This window comes from Pyrgilauda ruficollis, unplaced genomic scaffold, assembly GCF_017590135.1.
Source record: "Pyrgilauda ruficollis isolate IOZ18807 unplaced genomic scaffold, ASM1759013v1 scaffold57, whole genome shotgun sequence".
Classification (NCBI taxonomy): domain Eukaryota; kingdom Metazoa; phylum Chordata; class Aves; order Passeriformes; family Passeridae; genus Pyrgilauda; species Pyrgilauda ruficollis.
In genome coordinates, this window is record NW_024527377.1 from 394,147 (window position 1) to 408,846 (window position 14,700).

Genomic DNA, 14,700 nt, shown 5'->3' on the forward strand with positions numbered 1-14,700 from the left:
AAGGTGTGCCAGTGGAAGTTTAGGTTGGATATTAAAAACAATTTCTTCACCAGAAGAATTTTTCAGCTCTGGAAGAGGCTGCCCAAGAGAATGGTGGAGTTGCCATCTGTAGAGGGATTTAACAAACGTGTAGATGTGGCACTTCGGGGAGACGGTTTAGTGGCAAGCCTGGCTGTGCTGGGGGAATGGTTAGACTCGATAATCTTAGAGGGTTTTTCCAGCCTAAATGACTCTGTAATTCTGTGACATCCTGCTAGTTTCTACGCTTTCCGCTTTCCGTGTCTCAGCTTTCAGCCACCCAGACTTTAGTGCTGGCTCTTTGCAATGTATGTCTCTGCCTGGGGGATCTCCCTGAGCTGGTGACAAAACTTGCCTTTGCCAAAGCTATGCAGCAGTGGTAGGTTGCAAGCATTCAGTGTACTGTGTGATGTTCCCAATTCCATGCTGTACATTCCCACTTTCCTCAAGCACAGAACCATGAGCATACTCCATCCACATGGGAAGAGCCTGCTGCTGTGTGGGGTGTGAGAGCTCATGGGACTCATGACACCTTGGTGTCAGGGACAGAGCATGAAAACCTTATCTGTAGCCATGAAATGCCCAATCTGGACATAGTGTGGTTTCTTGCTTGGTGTGTTCTGTATGTGCCTTTTGCTGGTGCATCCCATCCTTTGGCATGCTGGGGACAGAGCAGGTTGGGTGTGTGAAGAGAATGGGAGGATGATGCTTTCAGCAGTTTCAGAGAGCCTCCTGGCAGGTGGAGGGTCCCTGCCTGCTCCTGGAGCTGTACCATGCGGTGGGTCAGGCATGGCCCCGGGTACAGCTGCAGGGGTGGCTGTGTGCACTGTGGGGCCACCTGGGCAGTGAGTGTCCCTAACGCCAGGAGCCTTTCTGCAGTAATCACTCTGCTTTTACTGATATCACGCAAGAGAGAAACATCAAGTTGTGTTCCTTTAAAAGCACGGTGATACTCTTGAGCACAGAAGAGATTATTTTGAGAAGCTCTGGCTCTTGCAGGCAGTGTGTTTCAGTTCTGACTGGAGGCTACTGGCACAGGGCCCAGGCAGGCAGAGGGCACGGCAGGAGCCGGCAGGTCTGTGCAGCAGGCAGGGCAAGGCTGCTGCATCACACTGCTCCTGTCGGCTGCTGGCCCTGCTGCTGTCACCCACCTGCAGTGGCAGGGGGCAGTTGCCTTCCTTTGGGTTTTTGGCACACGGCCTGCCTCTTTATTTTCTTGCCCCTTACTGCACTGCAAGGTTGCCAAATAAGCCTTGAACAACTTTCAAAGCTGCCTTCAGTTTCTGGTTTGTTTGGGGATAAAACTTGGAGCGGATTCAGGCAGTCACAGTTGTGTGCACAGGGTCTGGATAAAACTCTGCTCTCTCCATGTGTACTTAACCTTTGGTACCCCCTCACTCCTTCCCATCTGTGCATACACGGTCCTTTAGAAAAGCACTACAACTACAGGGCCAGGTTGGATAGAGCCCTGAGCAATCTGACCTAGTGAAGGACATCTCTGCCCATTGTGTGGGGATGGCTGGATGATCTTCCAACCCATTTGGGATTTCATGAACTTGCAGGGAACTTTCCTGTTGACTAACCTGGTCTAATTACAGTCAGATTACTCTAAGAGAGGGATACATAAATACAACTGTATTTGTTATAGTTAAATATAACACTACTGTTACTTTTTTGTAAGCATCCATTTTGATGTCATTTTCTCATTTCAGTTTCCAGTGTGACAGTTGTAATACTGTCTTCATGGGCATGTGTTTGACACAGAGCTGGCAGAGCCTTTCAGTCCTTTCCTTTTTCATATGACTTTGCTTTAACTGCAGTGGCCGGTCAGTAAGTATTGGAGCTCTTCAAGCTGTAGTATTGGCATAAAGAGAATTGCTCCTTATAATAATAAAGGCAGTGTTTAGCTACGATATGGCACTCACTGTGAGATCTCTCTCTACTTCTGCAGCATAAGATGAAAATCTGTGGTGTAATAATGCACAGGCAACCTCCTGCAGACAGTAACAGGCCAAATTTCCAGGATCTTCATGGCTGGAGGCAATGCCAGCTGCAGTCTGGCCTGCTTAGCCCTGCTGTGAACACTTGCTACATAACTGTTGATATTGCAGAAGGCAACACAAAATTGAAGTTCGACCAAGTAAGTGTTTTGGTCCAATCTGTGCTGTCAGAGAGACAAGGCAGGTTAACATCTGGCTTGGAAGTGGTATTCAAAACATTCCTGTTCTTCCTTATCCTCTGCAGGACTAACTCTGGTCATGCCACTGTGTCATGTCCTAAGCATTATGGAAGATTTTCTGTTATGAGCTTGACTAGTTTTCTGTGTTACTTTGGATGAAGGACTCCCATGCTTGCCTGAATACAATTGACTGATAGGATCCTCAGTGTTATTCAGAAACCATTTATTCTGGTACTGCTGCCAAAAGAAACAGCAGCAATGAACCCAAAAGGGTTTGCAGATGGATCAGTACCCCTGGACTGGTACACAAATATTTGTGCTGGTGCCTGGGAAAGGCAGGGTGGGTGTGGGAGTGATGGAAGGGGCAGATGGTCAGGAGGACTCCTTGCCCTGGCAGGACTGGAATGTGGTGGGGCATCCCAGCCTGTGCAGGCTCCACCAGCTGTGCTCCAGGCAGGGGTGGATGTGGGTGTGGGATGGGTCAGGGAGTCATGCAGGGAGGACAGGACCCCACCCTGGCACCAGGATGCTATCTGATCATGCCAGGTGGGGATGTGCTTGTAAACTAACTGACCACTTTTTCTGATACTGTAGCAGGACAGTTATTTCTGCGCCAACAGCCACGTGCCCTAGTGAGGGGTCATAAGGTGAGGGGCTCCTCATGGCCCAGTCCAGCAGTGGTGTGAGGTGGGGTCATCCTTCCTACCATGCCAGAAGCCAGCAGGAATCAGACCTCTGCAGTTTGTGCATGCAGCAGGAGAGCAGCCAGGGCTCTCCCTTCAACTGTCCCTGTATCACTGTCACCAGTCTCACACAGTGACCCTCCAGCTGCAGCCAAGGGCAGGGTGTGAATGGTCATGGAGAACTGGGAACTGGCAGTGCAGGAATTTGCCTGCATGTGTGTCCTTGTCTGGTAGTGACCTGCTGTGGGGACAGCAGAGCCAGCCCTCAACAGCCAGGGCAATGCACGCTTGTGCTATCAGCTTCTTCCCTGCCTGGCATTGTACCCAAAGCCTCCACCCAGCCATGGGCTAGGCCCTTTGTAGAGTGAGATGGCCACAGAGGGCCTGGCTATGGCATGTTCATGTAGAGGGACTGAAAATGAGCCAGGCAGTGAGCTGAGGAAGGGAGTACATCCCACCTGGGTGCATGGAAGGAAGGGAAAGTCCCCTTGTGTCCCTGCACCTCTGCACTGCCCGGCACTGACACTGCTACAGAGCCTTCAGGTGACTGGGGTTCTTAGGACCAGGGCGTCTACAGACAATACTAAGGTTTATTTAAATTCAGTATTTAAGGGCAAACATCAAAACTTTCCCTGGCAACAAGCCATCCAGCTCTTTGCAAAGCACCTTCACATCTCTGCTGTGCCAAGCCAGCTGTCAGGGGTGCAGTTCCCTTCTCCCGTTCCATTCAGTGCTTCTCTTTGTACTCTGCCCTAGATAACTATTTTTATGCCGTTCTTTAAGCTGTTTGTTTGCTGCCTGACACAGAGTATTCAGGAATCATATAGTATGTGGGACAATCAACCATCAATGTCAGTTAAAAAAAAAAAAAAGCCAAAACCCAACCCAAAAAACCTCATTCTTCACAAGAACTGAAGTTGACAATTACTTATGTGTACTTCTGGGAAGGGGGGAGCTTTGCAGATATTTTGTGAGCAGTGTGCAGAACGAAGCCCCAGCCCTAGCAAGAGCAGCCCCACGATGCACTGTCAGGATCCAGCCTTGTGTGACAATGCCAGCAGCACATGGCTCTTCAGCACAAGCCCAGAAAACGTGCAGGGTTCACTGCCACCTGCAAGCCTTGCCATAAGGCTGAGTGGCAAATTCTCTCCTGCTTTAGTCACTTCAGTGGGGTGCTCCTGTGGACTATGCTGCCTGTGAGCTAGGGAAGCCAACGGGGAGGGATCAAGCTCTGGTTTCCCCAGATGGAACTTTGCAGCCCCTGTGCTGATTTTGGCACAGTTGTGTGAGCAGGCTCCAGAGAGCTGAAGACAGCCGGAAAACCCCACAACTTTGGTTGTTTGCTTTTGCTTCTGGCTGGGTTATGTTTTAGCTTGAAGGAATGGCCTGAGCTCACTTGAGGTGAGCACACAGAAGCTACATTGGGATAAGGGGAGCAAGAGGAATATGATGGGGAGGATGTTGGGTGCAAAAATATCCCATGTAGGTTTTCCCATCTGAACTCCATCCTCTGCAACCACAGGCTGAGGTTTTTAGCCTGATCAATGAAACCTCATGACTCTGGCTCATGCTGGCGCTGGGCAGCCTTTTAAGGATGTTTCAGCATTTAGAGGAGCTTTTTTGTTACTGTGCCTTAGGCAACTGATGGACTTCAGAGACTGCAGAGTTGTTGAGCTTTTCCCTTTTGGTATGAAACTTAAAATGCTTGCACTGGCTTCCTGATGCTTTGTTATCCAGAGGAGTGGCAGATTTGGACCAGATTCCCAGTCATGGCTTTTCCATATGTGTGAGTCATAGTGGCTTCTGAGGGCTGCTACACTGCTCTGCTCAGGGGTGCAAAAGGTATTTTTATGTTGGTCCACACGTTTGAGCTGTGCTGAGTGGGTGAGGAGGTGTGGGATGGAGGACAGAGCTTTCCATGAGGGTTTGGTATCAGTGGATGAAGAGGGACTCAATGCAGAGAGATGAGGATGGGTTGGTGGTCCGTGCATGGCTCCGAGCAGGGAGCATTTCCAGACAGCTGGGGGCTGGATTTTGCTCTCTGAAAGATCTTAAATGTCTAAAGTAAGATCTCTGCATAGCACTGAATTATTTATTGAATATTTCTCTAGGCAAGGGACCAATACGCTGTAGATATTTCAGATACTTTAAATACTTCTATTTATGTGTGATTACTGGTCTCTTTCAGGACATTGAGCTCCTTGTTAGCATTTTTCCCTTGTTAGTGGATGCTTGCAAAGATCTTGTGTTTTGCAAATACATTTCCCAGCAGTGCAGAGCAGGAGGGAGCAGAAGCCAGTGCTGCTCTCTGGTTGCTTGGAGATTCCCATCCTTTGTCTGTGCCCTGCCTTTGGGGTTGGGGTTGTCAGGAAGGTGGATGGAAGCTGGAGGGTCAGCAAAGCCCCTGAGCCCAGTGCTGTGGTCTGCCATTAGCTCTGTCCCCAGGAACCACGGGGAAATGTGGTGCCATGGTCACACCCAGGCTGTTTTTAGTGCATCAGCTACTTACTTAGAGTTTTTTAAGGAGTGAGATGTTTCCACAGTAATGCTAGGGGCACATGGTATTATGCAATTAGTGCTGTTAATCATCAGTCACACAGAGTAGGGGGAAATTCTGCTTTATATATATATATATATTTTATATACATGCACATGCACACACAAGCATTTGCATCCACGCATGCAGATATATAATGTGTGTAAATACTATGTATAAATGGGACCCAGTACTTCTGCAGCCTTTTCTCTGAGCCATTCCTTCTGTCCTGAGTGAAACTGCCTGTCTCTCCAAAAAAAATAATACACCACTGGGCCAAGTTCATACCACAGCCCCAACTACATGCTGATGTTGAACTGGTCTCTTTCATCCATCCCTGTGCTCTACTCACTCACTCACTCACCAGGGGACACAGGAAAGCACTGCTGCCCTCCTTGCCAGCAGTTTGTCTTATTCTCCTACAGATCCAAGGCTTGACCTGGATGCAAAGCCTTTTTCCATTGTGGATAACTCTGCCTTGCTGAGTAGGAGGGAGGGCACTGGGAGAGGGTGAATGGGAGGCAGGGGCATGGGGACAGTCCCTGGTGGCATGGCTGCAGCCCCATGTGTGCTCCCATGCTCCAGACCCTGAGTTCGAGGTGCACCAAGCCCCCCAGGCAGCTCTGCCAGCACAAAAGCAATTTGAGCTACACAGAAGCTTGGGTACTCTTGAAACCCTGTTCTTTAATAGTCATATTGGCAAAAGGCCAGTTTCACAGATTGGATGCGTCTGGTTCTCTAAGGAAAGGGCGAAGGATATTCTTTGCTAGTAAAAATAGAACATAAAAGTTATAAATTGCTTTTATAACATTTCTTGATCATGGGGTGCTTCTCCAGCATCTGGTCCCCAAAGAAGTGCCACAGCCTCACAGGCATTGTGTGCCTGTCCTCCCTTGTTTGCTATCCATTGCCTCTCACCCTCTCTTATGTTGCCTGAGCACTGACATAATAATCCAAAAAAATAAATTTTATCTCAAAACCAGTTCCTTTTCTTTCCCCTCTTTTTTTTCCCCCTTCCCAATTATAACTCATTGACTTCTAGTGGAACTACAGTCAATGAGGCCAAATGCCTTGGCTTTGCGTCCTCTATTATTATTTGACCCTGCAAAGAATTGTGTGATCTAAGTAAAACACAGTAATTGTGGTTGTGCACTGGAGAGGCAATTATTTTGCTCAGTGGGTAAAATTAAGCACCTGTAAGAGCTCAGTTTGGTCTGGTTTTGGTTAAGTAAGGGGCATTTTTTTAATAGAAAACACAGTTTTTATGAAAATGTGCTGTCCCAAAAATCAGAGCAGTGATATATCATGTGCAGGCTGTGAGAGATTGGCTTAGGGTGATGTGTCTGGAGGTGAGAGACATCAAATGGAGAAAAGGACTATAGTGAGATAGGCCACTTTAGAGGAGCAAAAGCAGTAAGTTCAGAAAGTTCTAAGTAGTATTAGCCTTGGCTTGATCAATAATACTAGTAATTGCTGAATTGCATGTGTGGCTGATTAACCCTTGCAGAGTACTGAGGGTCCCTGTTTGTGCATCCAGGTACGTGTGGTGGGGCAGGGCTGTGGGGTCACCCCTGCCCAGGCTGCTCTGGAGGGATGTAGGACTAGCAAGTGAAGTATTTTGGGTCACTGTTGTGGTCATGTGTTTATGCCATAATTGCATGTGGGACAGAAGCTGTTAGATGTCCTGCAAAACTATGTGAGCCAAGTATTGCTTGTCTCCTGCTTCATTTTGGGGCTGCTTACTGGATTTCCACACAGCAATTCTTTCATAGTTTCAGATAGTTCTGGTGTTCCTATTTTCCCCACTTCTGCTGTTTTTATTTTCCTCTTTACGTTTATCACACCCTTTACTCTTTCTCAAGCAGTTTGCAAGCTTACAGACTGCCTGGCTTCCTGTCTCACAGCAGGGAATTGTTCTGTAACGTTTTCAGTAGCTCTCTGTAATGCCCAACAAATACATAATGGCATTTTCTCTCTGTAATTAACACTGGCTTTGTTCTGCTGTAAAATTTCCATAAACACTATAGTGTAAAATCATTAAAACAGAATAGATTGACCTGATCCCGAACTAGTTGAAAATAGAATGGTGGCCAAGTACCATGAGTTTTCCAAATTTTCATGTTTAAGTAAAACAAATGAGAAAAAATCTGCAGGTTTGGATCAAACCGTGTATTGTGTTTGCGGCTGAGGCACAGCAGTCTGTAGTAGGAGATCTTATTGGATCACTTGTTCCCATAAAATCTAGAGAATCGTGAGCCCAACCTGCTGCAGTGGTTGGTGTCCCCCTTCCTGACCTGAGCCCAGCCCCAACCCACACTGGCTTCAAGATGAGGACTGAAGGCTCATCCAGCTTCTCATTCTCTGTGCCCACACAGGGAAAACTTGTGGAGCTGCAGGGCAGAGGCTGACTTGGCATCACTTCCCTGGTTTTAATTACAGCAGTGATTAGGAATTCACAGCCTGTGGTGTCCCAGGAGCTCCCTGGCCAAGCTGGAGAAGGTCAGAGGTACTGAGCTGCATTTAATGGCAGGGTCTCCTCCCAGGAGCCTAAATGGAGTTTGAGGTGAAAGGAAAAATAAGAATGATTATACTCTGCAAGCAATACACAACATCCCCAAATACCTCTGCCTGCATGGCTGTGACAGCCTCTGTACATGTTTTCATGAAGATGTTAATTATTGCAACAGCTTCCATTTAAATAAACAAATTGTTTCCAGTGATGCAGTCTGACTAATAGCTTTATGTGTCCCTGGGAATGCTGATGCTCCCTTTCCCCTTGGCAAATGGAAACTCTCTTGTAGTGACATAGTCATAATTTGAGTGCCATTCATTATTTGAATCCCTATTGCAGAGTCCCCCAAGCCCTCTGTACAGAGCACTAGGCATGTTTTTTGTTCTGCACAGGAAGGTGAGGGAGAGTGGTTCAAGTTTTGCTGGATGCTTCTTTGTGCAAATCTTGTCACTGACCCCATTTCAGGAAAACAACTATAAATCTCAAGGTCTGGGCCCTGCAGAACTGAACATGAGAAAAGAGTTCAAAAAGCTTGTAGTGTTTCACTGCCATGAAATCCCTCTAAATCAGCCTGTCTAGATTGAGATGTTTTAGATCCTGGAAATTCTGTTTCCTCAGTGGAATGAGTGAGCAGCCAGTGCCGTAGCCAAGGACATGGATCCATGGTGACTGCTGGCTGCCGGATTATTCCAGTTTGCTCTGAGAGAAGCAGAGGGTTTCTGCTCTGAGCCATTGCATGGCACTGGTTCTGCTTTGTAGTTCCCCATTGCAAACAGTTAATTCCCTCAGACGTATTGAAAAGCTGCTTATTTGGGTTTGGTTTTGTGCTATGGAAGTCTGATGCGAATAGCCTTTTTTGGGGCTTGGACAAAGGGACGGTGATGGGACACTTTGCCCATTTTCCAGGATAAAATGGATCACCTGTCTCTTCCCCACCCCACTGTGAGTGCAGGGGGCAGGAGGATATGGATGCCCCAACAGGAGTTGTTCTTCCCAAGCAGGCAGTGATGGAATGCTAGGGAGGATGGGATTGCATGGCTGCACAGGACCAGTAAAATTTTAATTGCATTAGGCATGCACCCGTATAGTCTGTTCCCACACTGGACTGTTCCCACACTGGCTTATGTCACTGAACTCCATTGACTGGAGTTACAGAATCACTTCCAGGAGAAAAAGATGAAAACTAATTTGTACAAGAGAGCCATTTGTTGCCAAAATAAATAAATAAGGCCTGTTCTGGGGGTGATTGCTGTGAACACAGGCTGGTGGGTGACCTGGAGCCCAGTGTCACTGCTGGCTGCCCCAAGGCTGCAGGAGCCCTGCTCAGCCTGGACCCAGGCTGGGAAGTTCCCCTGTGCCAGGCACCCCCAGCTCTTACCCATGGCTGTGCTCTCTTGGCACTTCTCCCGTGCTTCTTCCTTCCTTCCTCCAAACCACTTTTTTCTGTCTTTCCTTGCATATTTGTTTCTCTTTTCTTTGCCATGGGAATATATTAGAAGTCCAGTGATGTGAAGTGCCATTTGGAATAAGTTGAAATGTCAGTGTTTCCATGTGCCACATGCATGGGTGCCATGCTCTCTGCTTGCTGGCATCCAGGGCTGCTTGCTTGTGAGGAACATGAATTGCAGCAGGCTGGTAGACCCACTTCTGGCAAGAGAAATGGGGCACAAAGGTAACAGAAATGTAGAGAAGGGGTGTGGAGAACATCCTACTGCTGATCCTGAGCCAGAGGTGACAGCAGCAGCTGCTTGCTGTGCAGTCTGGAGTGCAACGCTGCCTTGCTGATGGGTAACCCAGCCTGACTGTGCTGGGTTTCAATTACTATTATTTATTTTCCTGTTCACATAAGAAATGTACTTGCAGGGCATGTGACCATGAGTGCTCACCTGCTTGTCTTGACTCGTCAGAGGAGGCTGTGATCCAGGCCCCCCTGAGCCCTCTTTCTGTAGGTATAGGGAGGGGGTGAGGCAGTTCTCTGATCATCCCAAACACACCTGGGCCCCTTTCCTGGCCACCATCCCAGGGCATTTTGGCTGCTCTGAGCAGATCAAGTATGGACTTATCATGAATCACTTTGGGATGCAAAACCCAGGATTAACTCTTGCGAAAGACAACTTGTGTGAACTCTGCAGAGCCAAAATTGAACGTGAACAGAAATTGCTGCCCTGACTCTCATGATCCTTCTGTTGATGCTATGAGCTCTAGATGTCTGTGGATGCCCTTGACCCAGACAGGTGTAAAGGTCTGGTCCTGCTTCTACCCAGGCAATCCCTGCAGCTGAGCAGGGCAGAAGCATATGGCTGTAGCCAAGCATCCCCCCCATAGCAGTGCTGTTCCCACAGGCACCTTCCCAGCTTTCCATTTTCAACTTAACTGCACAGATGGATACAAAACAGTGCTTACAGGCTGCTGTTGAGGCAGTAATTCCCAGGATTTCAGTGTAACCAGCAAGCTGGGTGGCTGCTTTTGGTGGGACAGGCTGTTTCTGGGAGCAGACAGCCTTAATTGGGACTTGCTGAAATGCTTTTGCACAAATAGGCAATTCATTGGTAAATTAATAGCTCCCTTGCTAAGCTCTCCCAGTTTTTGTAGTAAAAGTGTGTTTGTCAGGCTGCTTTTCATAGTCTGGTGTTGAGAAATATTGAAGGGAGAAATCAGTACTCTGTCTCAGTTCACAGAATCATTCTATCCTAGAATGGTTTGGATTGAAAGGGACCCTAAAGCTAATCCAGTTCCAATTGCTCTGCCATGACATGGGACTCCTTACATTATACCAGGTTCCTCCAAGCTCCATTCAGCCTGTCCTTGAACACTTCCAGGGACAGGGCATCCACAGCTTCTCTGGGTAACCTGTGCCAGTGCCTTATCACAGTTCATCCTAACATCATTGCAGTCACACAGTCAGTATTTTATCACATATGGAGATTTCTGAAAAAGTCCTCAAATCTAGGAGGCTGATGGGTATCTCCCAGTAACATCATGTGGATGTGATTATTGGAGGCGTTTAACCATTCTTGAAGAGGCTGCTTGTGGTCCCAGAGGGTTTCTCAGTCAGGAGGTCTCTGGGAGCAGAGGTGGCTGTGGAATGTTGGTCAGCATCAGGCAGCAGCATGGGGGCCAGAGGGACATTTGGGCCAGAGCTCTCAGGGGGAGATGGATGACCCTGAACATGGGCTCTGTGTCACTGTCCCTTTGCTGCTGCCCTCATCATTTCACAGCCCAAAAGTGAGTGAGGTTAATTTTTTGTTATGTTGGGTTTTTTCTTCTGCAAACTTACCAACTTCTCCAGAACCTTGTGCAAGGGGTGCCCCTGTCTTCACCACCTGGCCTGTGCCAGCCCCAGTGCTCACTTGGCACAAACACAGGAGAAGGCTACTAGAGGATAGTCCTGACCCTCAGGACGTTCAGGATAGTGCAGCCCAGACACTGTTCCCAGGAGGAAGAAAGCAGGTTTGTGTTAGTGGTGCTGTTATGTGGGAAGTCCTGGCCTCCTCATGGAAGTGAAGCCATGGAATTCCACAAGCTGGAGCAAGGCCAGAGGGCAAGAGGGAAAGGGCTGCCTGGGCTCATGTGGCTGAAAAACTTTTTAAGACCTTGACTCTTGTCAAGTCATAAATAGAGCTGTGGGAAACCTGAGCTGTTTGGATTCCCCCTGGGCAGCACCTGCTTGGCTCATTCCTCAGAGGGCTGGCCGATACTGGGGACTCCTCAGTGAGGAGCCGATACGGGGCTGTCACTGTAAACAGGAGTTATTTAAAACGTTCCTTGTGTACTCAACACCCAAACACGAGTCCCTGGAGGACCGCCTGACCTCTCCCTCTGGAGCAGTGAGCCACCTGCTTGGCTCCTTCTCTCTGGTGGCTGTTTCTGTTTGTGCAAAAGGGAAAAGCAAGGCAACCTGCTGCGGCAGAGTCTAGGTCGATGCCCGATCCACAGCGTGACCTTGCCTTTTCCAGGAGCAGCTCCCACTCTGTGAGCCTAGCACAACTGTCTGTGCAGTCCTGCTCAGGGAAGGCAGAGAAAGCTCCTGGCAGCCCTGAGGGGTCCTAGCTGGATCCTAGAGCTTGTCCCAGCATCTCTCACTCCAGATAACTGCAGCTGCATCACCCCCTGTACATTGGTACTCGGCTGTCCTTAGGGAGTGAGCTGTCTGTTCCTGCTCACCCTGCTAGGGATGCTTCCTCCTTTCTTCTGTCTCTTCCATAGATGTTATTTTTCTCAGTGAGGATGGCCACTGGCAGGCAGCCCGTGGCTCAGCAGAGCAGGATGTCTGCAATGGCTGATGAGGCAAAGCATGTTCTCCTCTTCCTAGAGCCCTGTGCTGCCTCTGCCCACCCACAGCCTGACCTCACCCGACCTGACCCATCCTTCTGGCTCTTGCAGAGTTTGCAGTTTCGCTGGTGGAGAAGATGCAGGCTCAGGAAATCCTGCGGAGCCTGCGGCTCCCCGAGTTCGATGACCTCAGCCAGTTCTTCCGCAACCTGCCGGCCACGGCGCTGGTGGGCATCGGTGCCTTCGCCGCGGTTGTGGCCTACTGGTTCGCCAGCCGGCCCAGGGCCGTGAAGCCGCCCTGCGACCTGCGCATGCAGTCGGAAGAAGTCGAGGTGAGGGCAACCCCGGCTGGCTTTCCCCAAGATCGGCATGCCTGGAGGTCATAGAATGGATTGGGTTGCAAGGGACCTTAAAGATGATCTCATTCCAACCTCCTGCCATGGGCACTAGACCAAGCTGCTCCAAGCCACATCCAGCCTGGCCTTTAACACTTGCAGGGATGGGCAGAAGCCACAGCTTCTCTGGGCAGCCTGTGCCAGGGCCCCACCATCCTCACAGGAGAGAATTTATTTCTAGCATCTAATTTAAACCCACTTTATTTCAGTGTAAAGCCACTACCTCTTGTTCCGTCACTATATGTCCTTGTAAAAAGTCCCTTTCCAGCTCTCTTGTAGGCTCCCTTCATTAAGGTCTCTCTGGAGCCTTCTCTTCTTCAGGCTCAGCATTCCCAACTCTCTCAGCATTTCCCCATAAGATAGGTGTCCCATCCCTCTAATCACCTTCATGGCCTCCTCTGGACTTATTTCTACAGATCCATGTCCACGAGGGATGCCAGGAAGGCTTTGTTGTTGTTGTTTTGGTAGTTCCCCAACCTCATCCTGAAATCAACCATGTAATACACTGTGCCAGGGATCACTTCAGCCCTTAATTCACCTTTTTCTATAAACTAAAAAACTAGAATACAGCATGTTATTCTCTTAGATTTTCAGTAAAATTTTAGTCTTATTTTTGCTCAACCATTCATGGCCAAAAATTAGAGGCACTGCCATTGCATGGGAGAAACAACTGAAAGGCAACAGCAGATGAGACCAGATCACCTGGCACTCTTCATGTGTGCCTGTTGCTGAGTTTGGTGCTGCAAACTTGGTAATAGTAAGAAAATTTAAACCTGAATCCATGCTGAGGAGTTACTCTTATCCTTGCAAAAGGCTTTAATGATGTGGCTCTGTTTGAAAGAACAGAAATATTTCTGAACATTGTCTCCACTTATTTTAATATCTGAAAGTGGGATGAGAATTTTTAAAGCCTTTTGTGATGTTCCCTCTAAGACGTCATTATATTTGATTCCAACAGCTTTTTAAAAGGGTGGGAGGAATTTACATTTTTCAAGATAGTTTTTCCCTGTGATTAGGGCTTTAGTTAGCCTTTTTTTCTGGCTCTGAGTGCAGTCCTGGTTTGGTCATTCTCACCCTGGCTGGCCACTCCTAAAACACCTCTGCTGAGCTCATGGCACTGGGGGCTGGCCTCTGCCTTAGTCTGTCCTTCATGTTGACCTGGATGTCCTTGTGGAAGTGCTCATGGTGCTAGTCCTGGAGACCTGTGGAGCCCAGAGCAGTTGCTTCCCCCAGCACATCCCCACTCCATTACTTCCAGATCCATAATTCCTTATTAAATTCCCTAGGGAAATATCAATGATGTCAGTGACAATGAGCTGGGTCAAGTGTTCCTCTGTGACCAGAGGGCTCTCTGTGTCCCTGAGGTGCTGAGGTCAATGTCCCCCCTCTCACACCCCTTTGGGTCTTGGGGCAGGTGGTGGTCACAGAGGTCTTGCTGGCACCTGGGGAGTGTGCTGCTTTATGGTGGGGTTTCCCCATCTCCCACCCCTTGAGCACTGCTGATGCTGTGTCACCTCGTGTCACCTGATGTCACGCAGGGCCTGGCCGGGGCGCGCCGCTCGGTGATCGGGGACAGCCCGCAGCTGCTGACGCACTACTACGATGACGCCAGGACCATGTACGAGGTCTTCAGGAGGGGATTCAGCATCTCCGGTGAGAGCACAGTGGTGAGGAGGCCTGGGGGCAGAAGTTGGGAGAGGTGGGGACCAGGCCATGCAGGTGTTCTTACGCCATGGTCCATGGTATTGTCACAGAGCTCTCACACACTTGAGAGACATCACTTCCCACTCCAAAGAGCCATGATGACTCTTCCCTGCTCTACCATAACTATTTCCATGTCTGCTGTTTACGGTGCCCTGCCTCATTGGATGCAGCAATGTCATTGTCAGATTGGTATTTTTGGTACCACAAAAAACCCCAGAAGATCTGCACATATTCTGCCCCACAGGACGGGTAAATTAAGGACTCGGTAGGTGTATGGAGGAATGGATTCCTGCACCTGGAAGAGGTGGGGACCAGACCATGCAGGTGTTCTTACCCCATGGTCCATGGTGTTGTCACAGAGCTCTCACACACTTGAGAGACATCACTTCCCACTCCAAAGA

The 14,700-nt window shown here is 48.8% G+C and overlaps 1 protein-coding gene across 2 annotated transcripts in view; it reads left to right on the forward strand.

Moving 5' to 3' along the window:
• Positions 1 to 14,700, forward strand: part of ACSL6 (acyl-CoA synthetase long chain family member 6) — a 44,875-nt gene that overhangs the window by 1,172 nt on the left and 29,003 nt on the right. For both annotated transcript variants that reach the window (XM_041481809.1, XM_041481810.1), the window contains exons 2-3: positions 12,312 to 12,532; positions 14,134 to 14,248. In XM_041481809.1, the coding sequence (XP_041337743.1) occupies positions 12,338 to 12,532; positions 14,134 to 14,248 (310 nt within the window). In that variant the 5' untranslated portion in view covers positions 12,312 to 12,337. The remainder of the gene's footprint in view (positions 1 to 12,311; positions 12,533 to 14,133; positions 14,249 to 14,700) is intronic.